General features: G+C 49.8%; 1 protein-coding gene and 1 long non-coding RNA gene across 10 annotated transcripts in view; one reads left to right on the top strand and one right to left on the bottom strand.

The window, feature by feature from the left end:
• Positions 1 to 18,632, bottom strand: part of LOC147573348 (uncharacterized) — a 125,863-nt gene that overhangs the window by 51,710 nt on the left and 55,521 nt on the right. For 8 of the 9 annotated variants that reach the window (XR_015244656.1, XR_015244657.1, XR_015244652.1 and 5 more), the window contains 2 exons: positions 11,137 to 11,277; positions 8,358 to 8,607 (listed from right to left, as the gene is read on the bottom strand). The exons of the other annotated variant lie outside the window; for it this stretch is intronic. This is a non-coding gene — a long non-coding RNA (uncharacterized LOC147573348). The remainder of the gene's footprint in view (positions 1 to 8,357; positions 8,608 to 11,136; positions 11,278 to 18,632) is intronic. 9 annotated transcript variants of the gene reach the window in all.
• The window catches only part of LOC112857566 (polycystin-1-like protein 2), a 94,882-nt gene that overhangs the window by 43,937 nt on the left and 32,313 nt on the right, over positions 1 to 18,632 (top strand). Inside the window, exons 19-27 of the mRNA XM_086688839.1 lie at positions 297 to 421; positions 1,410 to 1,536; positions 2,184 to 2,315; positions 5,999 to 6,221; positions 6,789 to 6,982; positions 11,084 to 11,314; positions 14,086 to 14,187; positions 16,295 to 16,473; positions 17,934 to 18,080. Of these exons, the coding sequence (XP_086544965.1) occupies positions 297 to 421; positions 1,410 to 1,536; positions 2,184 to 2,315; positions 5,999 to 6,221; positions 6,789 to 6,982; positions 11,084 to 11,314; positions 14,086 to 14,187; positions 16,295 to 16,473; positions 17,934 to 18,080 (1,460 nt within the window). The remainder of the gene's footprint in view (positions 1 to 296; positions 422 to 1,409; positions 1,537 to 2,183; positions 2,316 to 5,998; positions 6,222 to 6,788; positions 6,983 to 11,083; positions 11,315 to 14,085; positions 14,188 to 16,294; positions 16,474 to 17,933; positions 18,081 to 18,632) is intronic.

Below are 18,632 nucleotides of genomic sequence, written 5' to 3' on the forward strand. Positions count from 1 at the left end.
CTTTACGTGCCTTTGTTTCCCTGTCTGCCACATGGGTAAGTGAGAGCACCTGCCTCACAGAGTTGTCGTGAGGATGAAAAGGGTTCACATAAGTGCTGGAATCTGTGCAAGTGTTACTCTTCATTCCCTACAGAGCCTGGCGCTCAATGAACGGCAGTGTTGTCCCTTGCTCACTCCTCTGCGCACCCCCATCCCCTGCCCAGTCCCTGCTGAAGGCCCCACACTAGCCTGGTGACAGTGAGCAAAGGTGGCATATGGACACAGGTCACAGCAGCATCCCCTGCTTCCTCTTCCAGATGGCCACCGTGCCCCAGCTGCTCGATGTTGTGGAGCGAGTGCAGGCTGCCCTCCTGCTGGGGACACTGCCTGGGGGCCTCCCGGCCACTCTGGCTGCCCCTTCCATCTCCGTGTACACGAACAGGTAACCAGCAGCACTGGCATCCCCAAGAAAGCCTGTCCCCTGACCTGGCTCGTTCCATAGCCACAGCCCGAGACCCTGTGACAGGCAGAGCCCAGGCAGCCAGCCTTGGAAGTGGGAGGGCTTTTCACCAAGAGAAGGTCCCCACGTTGGGTGCTTGTGCAGCGTAGGAGGGCAACGGCTGAGTCCACACCCCGTCTTGGAGCCACCCACAAGTCCTGAGAGTTGGGTCATGTGGGAGCCACGCAGGCAGGGAGGCTGAATGAAGGGGGCGTGCCCACCTTTAACCACATCCGGGGTGTGCCTAGCCAAGCCCGGTGCTCCCCAGAGCTGTGGGCTGGATTCAAGAGCACTTGCCCTGGGAGTTCATGGACCTGAGGATGCCCTCCGCCCTGCATTCCTCCCCCTGACAAGCAAGGGCTGGATCACACTGCAGGCCCTGCTGGGACACCTGCAGTGAGCACCCTTCTCTGATTCTCCATGCCAGGGTTACCCTCCTGGGTCCCAGGGGCAATTTCCTCAAGCAGCACTCTGACCAGAGCTAGGGTCTGAAACCAGGTCCCCAGTCTAATCAGACAGGACAATGGCAAGGGCCAGAGAAGATGGGGCTGGGAACCCATGATATCAGAGATCAAGTAGGTAGGGGAGCTAGGCCGAGAGAAATGCTCACATCAAAGCTCACTTATTCATTCAGCAAAGGATGTGTTGCCCCCACTGTGTGCCAGGCCCTCTTGTTGGCACAGGGGGTGCGCCCTTAAACAAAGCTGGCTAAAGCCCTGTCCTCACAGTGTGTGTGTGTGGGGGGGGGGTGTCGGCTACCTTCCATGCTGTTCCATTGACACGAGCGTACAGAACCGCCTTTGGGGACTGAAGCAGAGCCGCCTGCTCTAATGGTGATACCGGGGCTCCCGGCAGAGCAAGAACTCTTCCTCTGACACTGACTTTCCTCTCTCTCTCTCTCCTGGCACCTCTGCTCTCGCCTTGTGGCCAGAATACAGCCCTGGAACTGGCGGGGCTCCTCTGTGCACACCGCCGCCACTCACTCTGCGACCTTCACCCTGCCCGCGGCCTCCTCCCTTGGCTCCATGGAGGCCAGCCAGGAGCCTGTGGACATCAGGGTAACAACAGTAATGCCCTCCTCGGGAGCAGCCCTTTACAGCTTCTATGGCACTTGCACTCGCATGCGTGTTTGCTCGGTTATGTTGATGACGGCCCTTTCAATTACACATATTACTATGCCCATTTTACAGATGAGGCTCAGTGACCTGCCTGAGGCCACAAGCAAAATGGCAGGGCTGGGATGCAGACTCCCAAATCCATCCTTTTTCCACTGTGTGGAACTTCCCCGGCAGCCTCGGTTCAATTAGTTCCTGGAAGTAAAGTTCTTCGGACTTCGTTCCATAACTAGGAAACGGCAAGCCCAGGGCTCTTTTCACTCCCAAGTTAGGGCACATCTCTCTGTTCCTTCAGCCCCAACAAAGACAGACAAATATCTTTCTCTTGGGGACTCACTGGCTTTGCCAAGAAAAAAGGCTCAGATGGTTTTACAGTCCAGCAGCTGCACAACTCTAGCGGGTCTGAGCAGGTCCTCAGCCTTGAAAGGCAGACACACCCAGAAAGCCAGAACAACAGGGTCCCCCATTCACCCCAGAGAGCAAGGGCCACTTGTCCATCCCATCTTGGGAAACCCTGTCATTCACACAGGGACGCAGTCACCTTCCAGCCTTCAGGGGCCTTGGCCAGCACTCTGTGTTCTTGGTTTCAGATGATGAGTTTCCCAACGAGCCCTTTCCCAGCCCGAAGTCACTTTGATGTCAGTGGAACTGTCGGTGGCCTCTGTCTGACCAGCCCCAGTGGACATCTCATACCCGTGAAGAATCTGTCGGAGAACATCGAGGTAGAACTTGGGGGTGCTTTCAGAAGTCAGGTGTCACTTCTGTTTTCTTCTTCAACTTGGTTGGGACCAATAGTTGATTAAAGAGGAGAATCATTAAGAATGGTCCATACCCTGTCTTACACGTTGTATTTTAACTTAAAACTATAAATGTATATCATTGTCAATCTTGGGGTGTACAATTGAAACATTTCTTTCAATCTGTTGATTGGAATTCTAATCATTTTCATTACATTAACCACCCTTACATTGCAGGCTCTGAAATGTCCAATTTTCTCTAAAATGAAGCAAAAACATCAGGGCGCCTGGGTGGCTCAGTTGGTTAAGCATCTGACTTTGGCTCAGGTCATGACCTTAGGGTTTGTGAGTTCGAGCCCTACATCAGGATCTTTGCTGTCAGCCCAGAGCCTGCTTTGGATCTTCTGTCCGCCCCCCCTCCCCACCCCTCTCGCTTGCTCAAAAATAAATAAAAACATTAAAATGAAGCAAAAATATAAGTGCACCATGGTGCAATACAAGATCAGATCCTCTTGAGGATCTCTTGAGATTTTAGTGAGTTTTTTCCTAATCTAGTTTTCTCATCAATGACTAATTCAATACCAATGTTTAGCAATTCATCTTTCCTGTATCTCAAAGCATTCAGCTTAAGTTTTTATGCAAATAATTCTTTTCACACTAGTACTCTGTCACTTTATGTCACTCTGTGGAATACCTCATTAAAATTGACCTTTACAGGGGCGCCTGGGTGGCTCAGTCAGTTAAGCATCTGACTTCGGCTCAGGTCATGATCTCACGCTCCATGAGTTCAATCCCCGCGTCAGACTCTGTGCTGACAGCTCAGAGCCTGGAGCCTGCTTCAGATTCTGTGTCTCTCTCTCCCTGACCCTCCCTCATTCATGCTCTGTCTTTCTCTGTCTCAAAAAGAAATAAACATTAGAAAAAAAAATTTTTTTCAATTGACCTTTACAAACACATGTGGACATAAGCAGCTTTGGGATAAACACATGTGCCCACTGGTGAGCTCACACCTTGACTGGCAGGAGAGAGCTGTCATAGGCTGGGTTCTCTGGAAGCAGGTGCTGAGAAAGAGCTTGGGGTGCTAGATGTTTGCTGAGACCCACACCTGCAAAGAGGGAGGAAGGACAGCAGGACCGGGCAGAAGGAGGAGTCAGATCACAACCCAGACCTCACAAAGCCCCGGTCAACTCAAGGGGGTGTGCCGTACTTGTTACACCGTAACAAGTACCAGCCATTAGAATGATAATAATCATTATTATTAATGATTATTAATCATATCATTAATTAGAATGATAATAATCAGGCTTATTATTTTTTGTATGTTTTCATGTTTTGATATCTTAAAAATCTTGCTGGTGAGGAAGAAGTCTACACCTTTCATATGTAGACTAACCAACCCCAAGTCCATACCCCCAACAAGCCCCTTTATCTGACTCACACACCAAGTCAACATTTCCCCTGTCCTAAACCATCCCGAGGCCAGGTACCAGGCCACCAGATGAGACCATTCCTATAGTCCCAACCCTGCTGAAATCATCCAAATGGGCCTATCTGAAAATGGCTTACTCTGTCCTGCCGTGCCTTTCCCATGGAGATCCCAATAACGGCCCTGACCTGAGCTTTCCCCTGTGCCTGCCCCTGCCTCCTGACCCCTGTGGCCCTGCATGGCATGGTAGTCCCCTCCTCTTAGGAAATGTAAGTCACAGATTCTTTCAATGGCACTGGCCCCTCCATATCAGCACTCAGTCGCCTCCATAAATTAAAATCCCTCATGTACAAATGAGACAGATGTCCCACAGCAGGCTGCTAAGTCTTGGCCTCATACCCCTTCTTCGCCCCCTGGATGCAGGAGGCCCCAGGGAGGGTGTGCCTCAGACGAGGTGGAGCTCTGCAGCTGGGACCGACCCTGAAGGAGCTGACAGCTGGAGCCTGTCTGTGAGTGGGGAGCAGGCCCTTCCTGGAAGGGGGCACATGGTGGACCATGCCCATATCTAACACAGAAGACCACCAGAAATAAGAGTGCACAGTGGGCATCAATCAGTCTGTTTTAAGAAGGGAACACAGAGCATCAGTTAATGGAGAATGGTTATGAGAACTTCTAACATATTAGTAATAGCAGAATAATGATAGCTGCTAAGTTTTTAGTATTACTCTGTATCTGGCACTTGGCTAAGTATTTTGTATGTAATATCATTAAAAATTTTTTAATGTTTATTTGTTTTTGAAAGAGAGACAGAAAGAGAGCGCACGCGCGCACAAGTGGGGGAGGGGCAGAAAGTGAGGGAGACACAGAATCCAAAGCAGGCTCCAGGCTCTGAGCTGTTAGCACAGAGCCCAATGCAGGGCTCAAACTCACCAACTGCAAGATCATGATGTGAGTTGAAGTCGGACACTGAACTGACTGAGCCACCCAGGTGCGCCCACCCCCCCAGCCCCCGCTTTAAAAAAAAAATTTTTTTTAAATGTGTGATATCATTTTTTAAAAGATTTTTTTGTACTAAATGTTTATTTATTTATTTATTTGGGGGTGAGGGAGGGGCAAAGAGAGAGATGGGGAGAGAGAATCCCAGGCAGGCTCCATGCTTCCAACACAGAGCCCGACGCGGGGCTTGAACCCACAAACCGTGAGATCGTGACCTGAGCCAAAACCAAGAGTCGGATGCTTAACGGGCCACCCAGGCACCCCCAAAATATTTTAAGTAATCTCTACACCCAATGTGGGGCCTGAACTCACAACCCTGAGATCAAGAGTCACGAGCTCCACTGACTGAGCCAGCCAGGCGCCCCATGTATGCGATACTATTTTTAATACCCTGAATGAGTCTACGTGGTCTACTGATGACAAGGAAGCAGAGGCTCCGAGTGGCCTGTTAACTGGCTGGAGGTCCCACAGCTGATATAGGACAGAGCCAAGATCCAAACAGAGGTCTCTCTGCCTCTCTGGCCTGTGCTCCTAACTTAGACACTTCACTTGCTTCACACCATCGTCAACATGACCATAGTTCACACAGCACACTTGAGCAAATGAGAAAAAGTCTGTCCTCTTTCTGTACGGATGCAGCCCAGTCCTTGGTATGCAGTTTGATGAGTGTGGTGGGTGAATAACAGCCCCCCGGGATGTCCATATTCTCATCCCTGAGCCTGTGGATTTGCCGCCTTACATGGCGAAGGGGACTTTGCAGGTGTGATTAAGTTAAGGATCTTGAGATAGAGAGATGACCCTGGATGATGTGGGTGGGCCCAGTGGCATGCCAGCTCCTTACAAGAGGCAGAGACAGGGAGAGTTAACTACAGAAGACAAAAGGCTGATCTGATGACAAAAGCAAGAGGTTGGGGTGATGTAAGGAGGGGCCCTGAGCCAAGGGACACGGCACCCTCAGAAGCTGGAAAAGGCAAGGTTCTCTCCCAGAGCCTCCAGACGGCATCAGCCCGCCAACCTTAGCCCCGTGGAACTGATTCTGGACTCCTGGCCTCCAGAACTGTAAGACAGCAGATCTGTGGTATCATAAGCACCAAGATAAGCAGCCCCAGGAAGCTGATAAGATGAGCACAGCAGAGTGGATCCTGGTTCCCCAGGCACTCACCCTGCCCTGCTCTGCACAGCAGCCCTGATGCTTACTGGCACTCCCATCCCGGCACACCCCTGATGTAACTGTTTCTGATGACAGATCCTGCTGCCCCGGCTTTCAAAAGGACACAGTGAGCCAACTGTGTTAAACTTGACCAGTCCTGAAGCTTTGTGGGTGAACCTGACTACAGATGGCGCAGCTTTGGGAATCCAGCTGCACTGGAGGCCTGATATCCCACTCATGCTCAGCCTGGGCTACGGCTACCACCCCAATGAGACCAGCTATGACACCAAAGTTCACCTTCCGCCAACGGCTGCTGCAGGTAATCCATCAACTGGGCCAGCTTCTTGGGCAGTGGGGAGAGGGTAACCAACTTAAAACTTGAGAATCAGAAGCCATGGGGAAAAAAAACTTTTTTTGTTACATTAAATGCCTATTTTTGGGTGTTATTACTACTACTACTACTACTGTTATCATCAGTATTATTTATTATCTGGCAACAGTAAGTGAGCACCTACTAAACACCCTGAACTGATATGCACTTATAGAACTAACTTCACTGCAATCCTCATTACAACCCTTGGGATGGGCACTATGGACATTTCCTCTTGCCAGATAAGAACAGAGAGGTTAACTGGTACAAAGTCACACAGCCAAGAAGGGACAGAGTCAGAATTTGAGCCCTCATCTACCTTACTTGGCAGTCGTGCTGACTTGGGAGTGCCTCCTATTCTCTGCTCCAGATCTCAAGGGAAGAGGGCTTTCTTAGGATATCAGGGAGACCATCAAGGTCAGCTCCCCTGGCCAGTCACCTTGGTCTTTCTCTCCCATGACATTAGCCCCAGTCTCCACAAGGCTTCGGGCTGACCTGGAGCCCTCTCTCTTGCAGATGGACTGTCCACGTGGATTCTGAACCCAGAGGACCTGCATTTTGGAGAAGGCATCTACTATCTGACTGTGGTCCCCGAGTCTGACCTGGAGCTAACCCCCACCAGGGACCTCACAGTTGGCATCACCACCTTCCTGTCCCACTGTGTGTTCTGGGATGAGGTCCAGGGGACTTGGGACAACTCTGGGTGCCAGGTAAGGAGAGGACACAGCTCTCGTGGCTGTTCTGCACCCCTCTACAGTGTCTTTGCATATGCTGTTCCCTAGGCCTGGAATGCCCCTCCTCCCCCAGTATGGTCAACTAGATCCTGCCTCCAGTATCACTTCCTTGAGAAAACTGTTCTTAACCCCCGGGGCAAGTCGGATTTCCTGCTGTAAGCTCTCCCAGTACATACATCCATTCCTCCATAGCACTAAACACAGCACTAAGCCATTTCACATCTACTCAGGAGGTCACTGGGATGATGTCTATTCCCTCAGTACACCAGAAGCCCCATTAGTTGGGAACAGTGTGCTTTGCTCACCAATGAGAACAAATGACCATTGAATGAATGGACATTCATTGCTAAGGAACTGAACTCAGAGTCCTTTATTCCTTGCCAGGTGCTGTGTTCCGTGCTCCACAATAACCCTCTAAGACAGTAGGAATTCCCATTCTAAGGTGGTAAAACAAAGGCTCAGGAAAGTCAACAAATTTACCCCCAGATCCCTTGCCTAGTAGGGGGGAGAGCTGGAACTCAGACCCAAGCCCGTCTGTCTCCAGCGCACGAGCCTTCTGTGAGATGCAGCACTGCTTGCCCAGCCCCCCACCCAGTCTCGCCAAGCCCCTGGATGGCACAAGGCTCTATTAATTGCAATCAAATCCCTGTCTCAAGTCAGCTCAGCTCTGCCCATGACAGTGTCCAGACATTAGCTCTGAGGTCATCAGAGGCCATCTTTCATGCATCAGTGTTCCTCTTCCGCCTTCCCTGCCTTTGATCTGCTGTTCTCTCCCTGGGCCAAAGGCCCTTTATACCTACCCTGCATGGAAAACTCCTGTGCTATTCACCCTTCCATCTCCCACTCCAATGTCACCTTCTTGGAAGCATCCAGACATCGGGACTCTCCCTTTCTGGACTTCCACAGCATTTCATACCCTCCCCCAAACAGCAACCTCCACATCTAGCTGAAATTTATCACATACCTGTCTCCATCTAATAGACCGTACCTTCTTTCATTTATTTAACAAATATTTGCCGTGCGCAAGGCAGTGGGGATATAATGGTTAGAAAAACCAGTGAGCTCTCGGTCCAGCAGAGGACACAGCCAAGAAGCAAATGCCACACATAATCAAATGACAATAGTCACAAGTAGTGTAAGAAGCCAGGCCCCAGCAGAGCCACAGAAGGGGACTCAGACCCAAGCTGCTTCCAGCTTTGTTTCTGCTATAACTTCAGCTCCCTTGTCAACTCCTGCCCTGGCTTCTGGCCACCACACAGAGGGAGTTCCCCAAAGTGCCAGGAAGAAACGGGTGCATCGCGACGTCCAAGAGACAACATGTTCCCCGTGCCCGCAATAGAGCCCTTTGTACCTCGTGAACAAGGCCCTGGGTGTGTTGCGACCTTCCCAGAGTCCTCACTCCCGGCAGCTGTTTGATGCCCACGCTGCTGGCCTGGAGTGCCCAGCAGGCTGTCCTCAGAGGCCCGAGGCTCAGAAAGAGGGATGGTGTAGCCAATGGGGGCGTGGGCTCTGCTGTTGGACAGACTTGGGTCCAATCCCACTTCAGCAGGACTGGGCAGGTGACTTTGGGCAGGTTGCCGCACCTCTCTCAGCTTTCCCATCTGAAAATGGGGATACAAGCTGGTTACCACTTACAGTTGGGGCGGGGCCTGGACAGGAATAGGGGGATCAAGTAGTTAGTGTGGGGTCTGGCACAAGTGAGTGCTCCACAGAGTCAAATGGTTGTTGTGTTGGACAATCTGAACACGGAGAAGACAAAACTATATATAAAATGGAAATCAAGGAGACAATGAACATGGGACTTGGGTGGCGGTTGGGTTGGGGGAGCATGAGGACAGCCCAGGGGAGGACTACTTATCTAACTGTAAGTTATTGGAAAGTTCCTAGCTTTCGAGTAGGGTAGGGGGTTCTCAGGACTTACTATGTTATTGAAAATATACACCTACTAATACATGCGTACATGAATGCGGGACATACAAAAGTCAGATGTGGGAGTGTGTCGTGGACGAAAAGTTATATGAATCCAATATATATGCGATGCTCATTATATAGAAGTAGATACAGATAGCTATAGCTATAGCTATAGATAAAGATCCCTGGGGAGCCATAAATAAGTAAACGGGTGGAAAGACAGCACCAAATTCTCTAAATGGCTAAAGAAAGCTCCAAGTCTGTAGACCGCAGACCTTCTCAAGGGGTGAAAGCAGAATTATTGCAAGGGGGCTGAGAATCTCTATTCCTGCTTAAATATTTTCTCAAAGGTCACTAAAGGTGCAACTACTTTAGCAAGGATATGCGCAGATTTATTCCCGGAGTTCAAGAGCCTCTCACGCTGGAAAGGTTGGGAAAGCCCGGGAGGACAAAGATGTAGGCATAAAAAGCCTGGTCCCTGGGCACCCAGCGCTGACATGGTCTTGTCACTGGCACCTGCTTGGTTTCTTCTCTGAAACCATCTCCACTCCTTCCGAGTGCCCCAGGCGTTCCCCTAAGGCCCACGGCTGCATGACAAGCGCTGACCAGGATTGGGAAACAGTGAGAAAAACAATGAAGCAAACACGGAACTAAGGGCCATGTGAAATCTGTCAATAAACACTTGGTGTCATGCCCATGTGACCCCTCTGCTGAGTGGCTTGTTAAGGAAAAGAGACAAGAGTTACCTGCTGGGGCAGTTTGGGCTGCAGCAGGTCCTTCCTCATGCACTGAGCTGAGCGGAGAACTTTCTGCATGCCAGGGTTTCCTGCTCCCCACCCCTCCCACCTCACCACCTCCTGGTAGACCCTGAAGTGAAAAGTGGCACTGAGTTGTGGGGTTGAACATAATCTCTGCCCACCAAATGGCGCGGTGGGGGGTAACTGAAAGTTGACAGAAGGATTTAGGAAAGGACTTAAGTGCAAGGTGTGAATTAAGAACACAGATGGGGGTCCCCAGCCCTGGTCCATTCCTGTCTCCACCCCCACCCCTGGCCCCAATGTTATGGTCCTGTACCACAGGGGACCATGTACCCAAGCTCCATCCACACACCTTGCCCCCCATAGCCACATCCTGCCACCCTCATGCCCAAGGGTGGGCACACCGGTGGCCAGTCCACCAGAGAAGAGTGATCCTGAGGAACAGGGCTGTGCAGGCCCTAGAAGCAAGGGATTCCAGGTCCAGGTCCCCAAACCATAGTCTAGAAGGGGGAATCCCAGGGCCAGGACTAGGGTAAAACAAGTGAGACATCTATGGTGCAAAATTTAAGGAGGGCTTCATCCTCAGGGTCACCTAGAGCCTTTCCCTAGACACGGTGAGTGCTATGTGCTGTGGTGGGCACGTCCCTGGGGCCCCCTGACTCCCTGTCTTGTGCAGACAGGTGCTGCCTGAGGATAGCTAGAGCAGCATGCACTCAAAGCATGAGCCCAGGCGAGGGGCCCCTGGTGCCTAAACCTAAGAGGGTGAAATTTAGGGAGATCATTCCTGGTGCTAAGACACCAATTCAGGATTTAAACATTTGCCCTTCCCTTTTCTTTACATGATTCCCCAGTATCAGTTTTTTGTTTCTTTTGTGTTTGTTTTTTATCTTCAGTGTGAGATGACCGACCACCCTAGCGTGTCCCAGGACTTGGGACTTTCATTTTTAGAAATAGATAAGTCCCTGGAAACCTGAGATGAGCTGATTACCCTGGATGGCCTCTCAGCACCTAGTCTATTGCCTGGCATAGATTTTGCACTCAATACATATCTGTCCAATGAGTGAGCATCGGGCGGAGAATGTAATGGAATCATGTGCACCAAAGTTGTGACAATGGCTGCTAATGGAAGGTGGGGGATACAGGGAACTTCGCCTTCACTTGTAATAGTTCTTTAAAAGGGCAAAGATGACTCATGAGATACACAAGTGCCCACTGAGAATGACGGGTACAAAGATACTTGTTATAGATAATATTGTTGACATTTAAAGACTTTTAGCTAACTAAAAAATCTCAAGAGAATCCTAGAGCTGGTCTCCCCAGGCCTCCTCAGGGAACTTTCCACCTCCCTTGGGCTTTAGTGAGCCAGAGACGTGCTGGCATTCCTACCAGGGCCTCTTTGGGGTTGCAGGTGGGGCCACGGACCACCCCCTCCCAGACACACTGCCTCTGCAACCACCTCACCTTCTTTGGAAGCACGTTCCTGGTGATGCCCAATGCCATCGATGTCCGCCAGACTACCGAGCTCTTTGCCACCTTTGAAGATAACCCCGTGGTTGTGACTACCGTGGGCTGCCTCTGCGTGGCCTACGTGCTGGTGGTGATCTGGGCAAGGAGGAAGGACGCTCAGGATCAGGCCAAGGTGAGGTTGCATGGTCTGCAGGAATGGGAGGAAGGAGCAGGGGATGTTCCCTTGCACGAACTTCAGGAGATGGAGCTCAGGTGGGGAGCCAAAGGGCCAGCAGCAAAGCCAGGTCATCCTAGGCAAGCTAGCTTCTCAGCCTCATTATATATAAAATGTCCATTCTCATCAAATTGTCAGGAGGATTATTCTACTGACCATTTATTGAGGATTTACTAAATGCCAGTGATTATCCCATTTAATGCTCACTTCACCTCTAAGAAGATTGAGAGGCCCCAAGACCAACCTCAAGTTCAGCGATTTGCTGGGAAGACTCTCAGAATTCAGAAAAGCTATGATACTCATGATTATGGTTTATTTCAATGAAGGATGCAGATGAAAATCAGAAAAGGGAAGAGTCCAGGAGAGATCTGGCAAGAGCTTCTGACTACTCCCCCAGGAGAGCTGTATGGACAGACGGCATTCTCTAGCAATGGCGTGTGACAGTTCATACGAAGCTCACCTGAGCCCTGGGGTCCAGGGTTTAATGGGGGGTCAGCCACAGACGTATGGAGTGCCCACTGAGTAACTGAGGTCAGTCACTCAGTCTCCAAAAAATCACCTATCATCACCACCACCACCCAGAGGTCAGACTGATACAGCATGGCCCAAAGCCCTCATCATAAATCAGACTGTTAGCAGAGACTACCTGGTGTGGACCAAGGTATTCAAAGACACTCATCACTTGGGGCGCCTGGGTGGCTCAGTTGGTTAAGCGACCGACTGTGGCTCCGGTCATGATCTCACAGCTCGTGAGTTCGAGCCCCGCATCAGGCTCTGTGCTGACAGCTCAGAGCCTGGAGCCTGCTTCGGATTCTGTGTCTCCCCCTCTCTCTACCCCTCCCCTGCTCATGCTCTGTGTCTCTCCATCTCTCAATAATAAATAAACGTTTAAAAAAAAAAAAAGACACTCATCATGCAGGAGATTCCAAGCACTCAGGGGTTATCTTTCAAGAGCTGGCCAAGATCCAGGTCTTTCTTTGAAATGTGCAGGGTATGGACAACCCGGGCCTTCTGAGTCCACCCTTAACCGGACGGTACCCCTATCACCTTACAGAGGAAAAGACCAAAGATCAGGGAGGGCAACTAACTGGTCCAAAGTCACCTCCAAGAAGCCAGAATTCAGACCCAGATCTGCCTGACCATAAAACAGGTCTGAGGATAGAAACGAGAAAAACAAATTGCCAACAACAAAGTTCTGATTACTTTTCTAATATGTGCACCATATCTGACATTTAAGGAGCCTTCAGTAAAATTCTGAGTGTCTGAGTGAGCACATAAATACTTGCAAGGATGCACTGTCACAAAGTTCTGAAATATTCTCCATTTCCCGCCCTCCCCACACACAGCAACGCCTCTCAGGATGTGAAGGTGGCACAAAGCTTAATAAGCTCATAGTTACAACATTTATACTGCTGTCTTCGATTCACACGAGGGATTCAACATTAATACTTTAAGCGCCTCCCCTGTCGCTTGGTTCCCAAGAAAGAGACTCTGCAGCGGAGCTGAGTGTGCAGGGTGTTTCACAAGGAGTGCCTGCGCTCAGCCCTGGAAAGGGAGGGAAGGAGGCAGGACGAGCAGAAAGAGAAGCAGCACTGTCCACAACAGCCCAAGTACGGAAAGAGCCCAAGTGTCCACCGAAGGATGAATGGACAAAGAAGATGCGGTGTGTAAGGACAATGGAGTATCACTCGGCAATGAAAAAGAAGGAAATCTTGCCATTTGCAACTACGTGGATGGAACTGGAGGGTATGATGCTAAGCGAAATGAGTCAGAGAAAGACAAATACCATAGGACTTCACTCATGAGGACCTGAAGACACAGAACAGATGAACACAAGGGAAGGGAAGCAAAAATAACATAAAAACAGGGAGGGGGACAAAACAGAAGAGACTCTTAAGTATGGAGAACAAACAGAGGGTTGCTGGAGGGGTGGTGGGAGGGGGGATGGGCTAAATGGGGAAGGGGCACTAAGGAATCTACTCCTGAAATCATTGTTGCACTATATGCTAACTAATTTGGATGTAAATTAAAACAATAAAAGTAAAAAGGAAGGAAGGAAGGAAGGAAGGAAGGAAGGAAGGAAGGAAGGAAGGAAGGAAGGAAGGGAGAGAGAGAGAGAAAGGGAAGCTGGGCTGGGAGCTCCAGAGATGCCCTGGGTTGGGTCGAGATGCCCAGGTCTTGAGCATGCCCAGATACCACATCAATCTGCCATCGCACGTCAGCCTCCCCAGGAGGGCATATGACCTCAGTAGAGGTGGCTGTCACATCCCAGACAACTGGAGCAGACAACCGTCCACTGCTGGGAGATCTGGACGGCTCACCACAGAGCCCACTGCAACCTCTAGTCCAGCTTTGTTTTGTTTTGCTGCTAAACCACCTTAGCCTTCCTTCCTTTTAAATTCCCTTAGAGTCCCAATCTGGTTATCAATGTTAGAAATTCTAGATAAACAGAGTTGGTATCATTCACCAGATCAAACACTGAACGTTCTCACCTTAATACCAAGTTCATTTCCAGTTCGACTACTTTGAGTCCTATTTAATATGAAATGCATTTTGTACTATTTTATTTTAAAAGTCTTTTATTTTACTTGTTCTCACCCAATGGAATGAATAAATAACATACACAATTTTGCTCTCTTCCCTTGTCATGAATGCCCAGCTCGCTCTTGGCTGCTGTGTATGCATGAACCCACTGAACAGGGCCCTCCTAACGTCATCCTTCTGTCCAGGTGAAGGTCACAGTGCTGGAGGACAACGATCCCTTTGCCCAGTACCACTACCTGGTGACAGTCTACACTGGAAACCGGAGAGGGGCAGCCACTTCCTCGAAGGTATCTGTCCATGCAAGACTCCCCCCACCCCCCCCCCCACCCCGGTTGATCAGTGTGTCCCTCCCAGCAAAGCCCTTGCTGGCCCACTGCTGAGTCACGTTAGCATAGTGAATACGGTATTGTAGGATTTTTTTTTTCTCTTCTCATTTTTTTACAGGAAAGAATCTTTTTGGCAAACAAAACATCACCCCAAGCCCCAATATGTAAAAAGATAAAGTAGGAACTTGTTAAGGGAGAGATGGGGCCTAGCACTATGACACTGGTCATCTCCCTTATCCCTATCAAAGAGTAACTCAGACAGTTAGTAACCTGCATGCAAATTTGCTCACATAAGAAGAGTCAGCAAACTGTTATCAACGGGTAGAGAGAAAACAAAATTCTTCAGAGAGAAGGGAGAAAGGAAAGAAAGGAACAGTGCCTCCCATTTGAAAACAAGGAGTCTTAGATTTTGGGGGGTAAACTGATTAGCTGGCATCTAACTAAAAGGTCAGGCTGAGCCATCTGTCCTGGAGCAGGCTGACGAGAGGTAGTAAAGAAATTATTTCACCTACTTATCAATTCTCTGAGGTTCGTGAACACTTGGCTGTGGAGCATACAGCAGGTTGTCCCTGCAATGCTTCGGCATCCTGAGTTAAGTCTGGCCTGTGCGATCTTCCTCATCTCGATACGCTATCTTGACAGCAGCCTCCAAGGTTCCTTGACTCAAACTGAGGGCTCAATGGAACACACTTTGAGAACCACTGGCACTGTGTCTAGTATCTCAGAGGAAGCTCCATTGTTTTTTCAAAAATGATATCGAGCTTCATTACAGTGGGGCATTTGTCTCTTACTTTTTAAATCTTATTTTCATTTATGTATGCATCTGTTTTATTTTTATTTATTGCTGTGTCTTAGGTCCTCAACCAGGTGGCTAACATAGAGTAAGAGCTCGGTAACTGTTCACTGAATAAACATAGGAATTAATTTCATCCATCGAATGAAACATTTACCTTATTTCTGTTTGACACTAAAGAGACTACCTTATAGGAAAGACGTGAAAACCTACGATCCACAGGCCATTTCTCTTTCTGGAGAGTTGGGCCACATGTCCGTTTGATATTGTCTTAGTTTGGATGGTTAGTAGAGGCCAGGGATGCTGTTAAACGTCCTACAATGCACAGGAAAGCCCCCAGAGCCCAGGATGTCTATAGTGGATGAACCCTGCTGTGGAAGCATAAGTAGTTGCCTTGAGAGGGGGACCCTAGGACACCCCAGTAGGGGACTGGGAAGCTGACAGGGAAGAGAAAGAACTGATAAGGGGTGCATTATCAAATCCGTTACCTCTCTGGGCAGCTGGAGCCTAAACCCACTATGGAACTTGGCAAAATAGTAAGCAACATGGGCCTCAAAGTCACCCCACTGATGGCTGGGGGAACTGGGTCACTTACCCACGAATCCCATCAGTCACTGGTGGAGAACAGCATGTATCGCCGTTAATTCTCTGTCACTTCAGTCTCTGTTCGAACAGCCCAAGAAACCCCAGGAAAGAGACAGCTGCTGGCAGTTGGACGTGGGTGCAGGGATGCTGCAGTGGTGAGGCTGACAGACGTGGGCAGAACACAGATGGCAGTATGGTGGCTGTTTCTGCTCAGGAAATCAGCCATCAGTATCACCTGGACAGCTGCAGAAAAACAGATTCCTGGGCCCTGGCCCCAGGATTTTCAGTTGAGTGGTCTGGAGGGGGTGCCTAGGAATATGCATTTTCAAGACAATGGGCACTCATGCATTCACATCTCAGGGCCAGGTACTCTGGGAGACACTGGGAATACGACTGTTAGGGGGAGAAATCAGTCCCTACCCTAAAGCCCTTACAAATAAGTACATGGGAAGTTTTAAAAAGTTACCAGGAAGTGTTTTATAACTCACGCTGAATACATAAATGCAGATAGTGTGACCCCAAATCTTCATACACCTGAAAAATAATTCAGTAGGCCCAAGATGGGAGAAGAGAGAATGAAGGGGCCATGTTATGTTGGTTTTCACTGGTTTTTGGACACTTCCAAGGAAACACGGCCAGCAGGGCCTGGTTACCAGGGGGAGTTGGCGTCTCCTAGTCTCTGGATTTCAGGTGACTGTCACCCTATATGGCCTGGATGGAGAGAGTGAACCCCACCACCTGTCAGATCCTGACATCCCAGTTTTTGAGCGAGGAGGAGTAGATGTCTTCTTACTCTCCACCCTGTTCCCCCTGGGGGAGCTGAGGAGTCTGCGGCTGTGGCATGACAACTCAGGGGACCGTCCATCCTGGTAAGTCACGGGGAGGGGGGGGGCAGCACACCACGAGAACTCCTTAAGTGCCAGCCCAGGGCTGTGCACGTGCCACCTGGCTGATCCACACAAGCCTCCGCAAACACATAGAATGGACCCGCTGTGAAGACAAACCTTGCCCAATAAGAGGGGACTAAGGAGACACTGGGCTGATTGTTTAGTGGAAGAGGCAGGAACAGCCGCCCCTGCTAAGCACTAGACTAAGCCTTCCTGTTTCTGTGCCTTTTTTCACCGGCTCCTCAACAATGACCAAGTACTCTCATTCAGGGACAAGTACCCTCATCCTTGTTTTGCAGGTGGGAAAATCCAAGCCCAGGGAAGGTAAGTGACTTGCCCAAGGTCACACAGCTGGCAAGCTCAGAGCCAAGAATCTGCCCCTTCTGTGTGAGGCCAAAACTAGTCACCTAGATGAGTCATTTCCGGTCTGACCCCCCATCAGAGGCTTGCAACTTTAGAAAAACACAGCACTTACATTGCTGTCTTTAATTTACCTAAGGGATTACACAATACTACTTCAAGGGCTGTACATTGGACTCAGAGATAGAGTTGAATATGCAGGGTGCCTGGGACCAGCCCCTGGGCAGGGAGAGAAGGAAGCAGGAGGAGCAGAGGGGGCAGAGCTCTGATGCAGCACAACAGCGTGGCTGACCCCCACGGGGAGCTCTGGAGTGTTCCGAGTCGGGCTGAGATGCCCAGGTCTTGACCACACCCAGGCACTGCACCCATCAGTCACTGGATGTTGGCCTCCTCCGGAGGCTGTGTGACCTCAACAGAGGAGGCTCTTGCATGCCTGACAGGGCTGTCCTCCTGGAAGTGAGAAGACGCGTGTCCAGAGCCTCCGAGCATAGCCCACATTACGCAGTAAATGCTCAGCAGAGAGTGGCTATTGATACTATCACTATTCTTACTGGCCATAAGGCAACAGGGGAAATGGCTGCTCCGGCATCTCCCATCCCAGCAGAGGCGAGATGATCTCATTCCTTACGCGGGCCTCAAAGACCTAAATCAGGTTTGATGATTGATACCCATGAAGTCCTGAGTCCAAAATAGACGGCTCGTTCTCTGGGTGGAAGCCGACAGGAAGACGAGGTTTTGTGCGCCCGAGTCTGCACCTCCCTGAATGCACACAATTTAGACAACGTGGCTTTCCTCACTTGCATCTGGATGCTGGCCCTGGGCCTGCTGCCCTGCACTAGGGTAAATAGTTTCAGAAGGTACCCTCTTGCAGCAGCATCTCCGTGAGCTCCCCACGTGAGGCCAAATTCACCCGCTGATCGGGGCATTTTGGTCAAGGCACCAAGGAAAATGAAGAAAAATACAGTTTCTCTTTTCAGGAGCTCTTGTTCTTGGGCTCAGGTTTGCAAAGGTGTTACCTTCGTGGTATCCAAAGAAGCCTCACCTCCCAACCTTGTCCTCAAAAGCGCGGGTCCCTTCTGCAGGTACGTGAGCCGGGTGCTGGTGCATGACCTGGCAATGAACCGGAAGTGGTATTTCCTCTGCAACTCGTGGCTGTCCATTGATGTCGGAGACTGTGTCCTCGACAAAGAATTTCCGGTGGCCACAGAGCAGGACAGGAAACAATTCAGGTACTTTTTTCTTTTCAAGCAAACGCTCTTCACCTTATTCTTTCATCTTTAGGGAAGGTGCACTGCAATCCAGGTGAAGCAAAACAAAAGCATGTTTCAGCTATCGGGACTGCATAGCTTCAAATGTGTGACGTTAATGACCAATCAGTTTTTCTTGTTGGGACTGAGGGGCCCTGGAGGGACATGGACCCTCTGACACAGAATGATCTTTGACGTGGTGAAAACGGTTGGAACGGTTATCCGTACTTCTTTACATGTGTCGTACAATAGTATGTTTTATGTGACTGAACAGCCTGATTTTGAAAGGCAATTCCATGTCTGGCCATCTGGGGCTCCTTCTTCATGCTGTTTTTTCCACACGGGTGTTTCAGCATGTGTCTCCATTAGCTTGACTTCCTTCTTTCCCCATCTGCCCAAACACATCAATGCAAATACAAATGTACACACACACACACACACACACACACACACACACACTCGTGTGCACACATACAACACCACAGACCGTTTATTTCATATCTTTTAAAATGGAACTACTCCTACTATGTCACC

This window comes from Puma concolor, chromosome E2 (genome assembly GCF_028749965.1).
Source record: "Puma concolor isolate L17-30 chromosome E2, mPumCon1.1.hap2, whole genome shotgun sequence".
Lineage (NCBI taxonomy): Eukaryota > Metazoa > Chordata > Mammalia > Carnivora > Felidae > Puma > Puma concolor.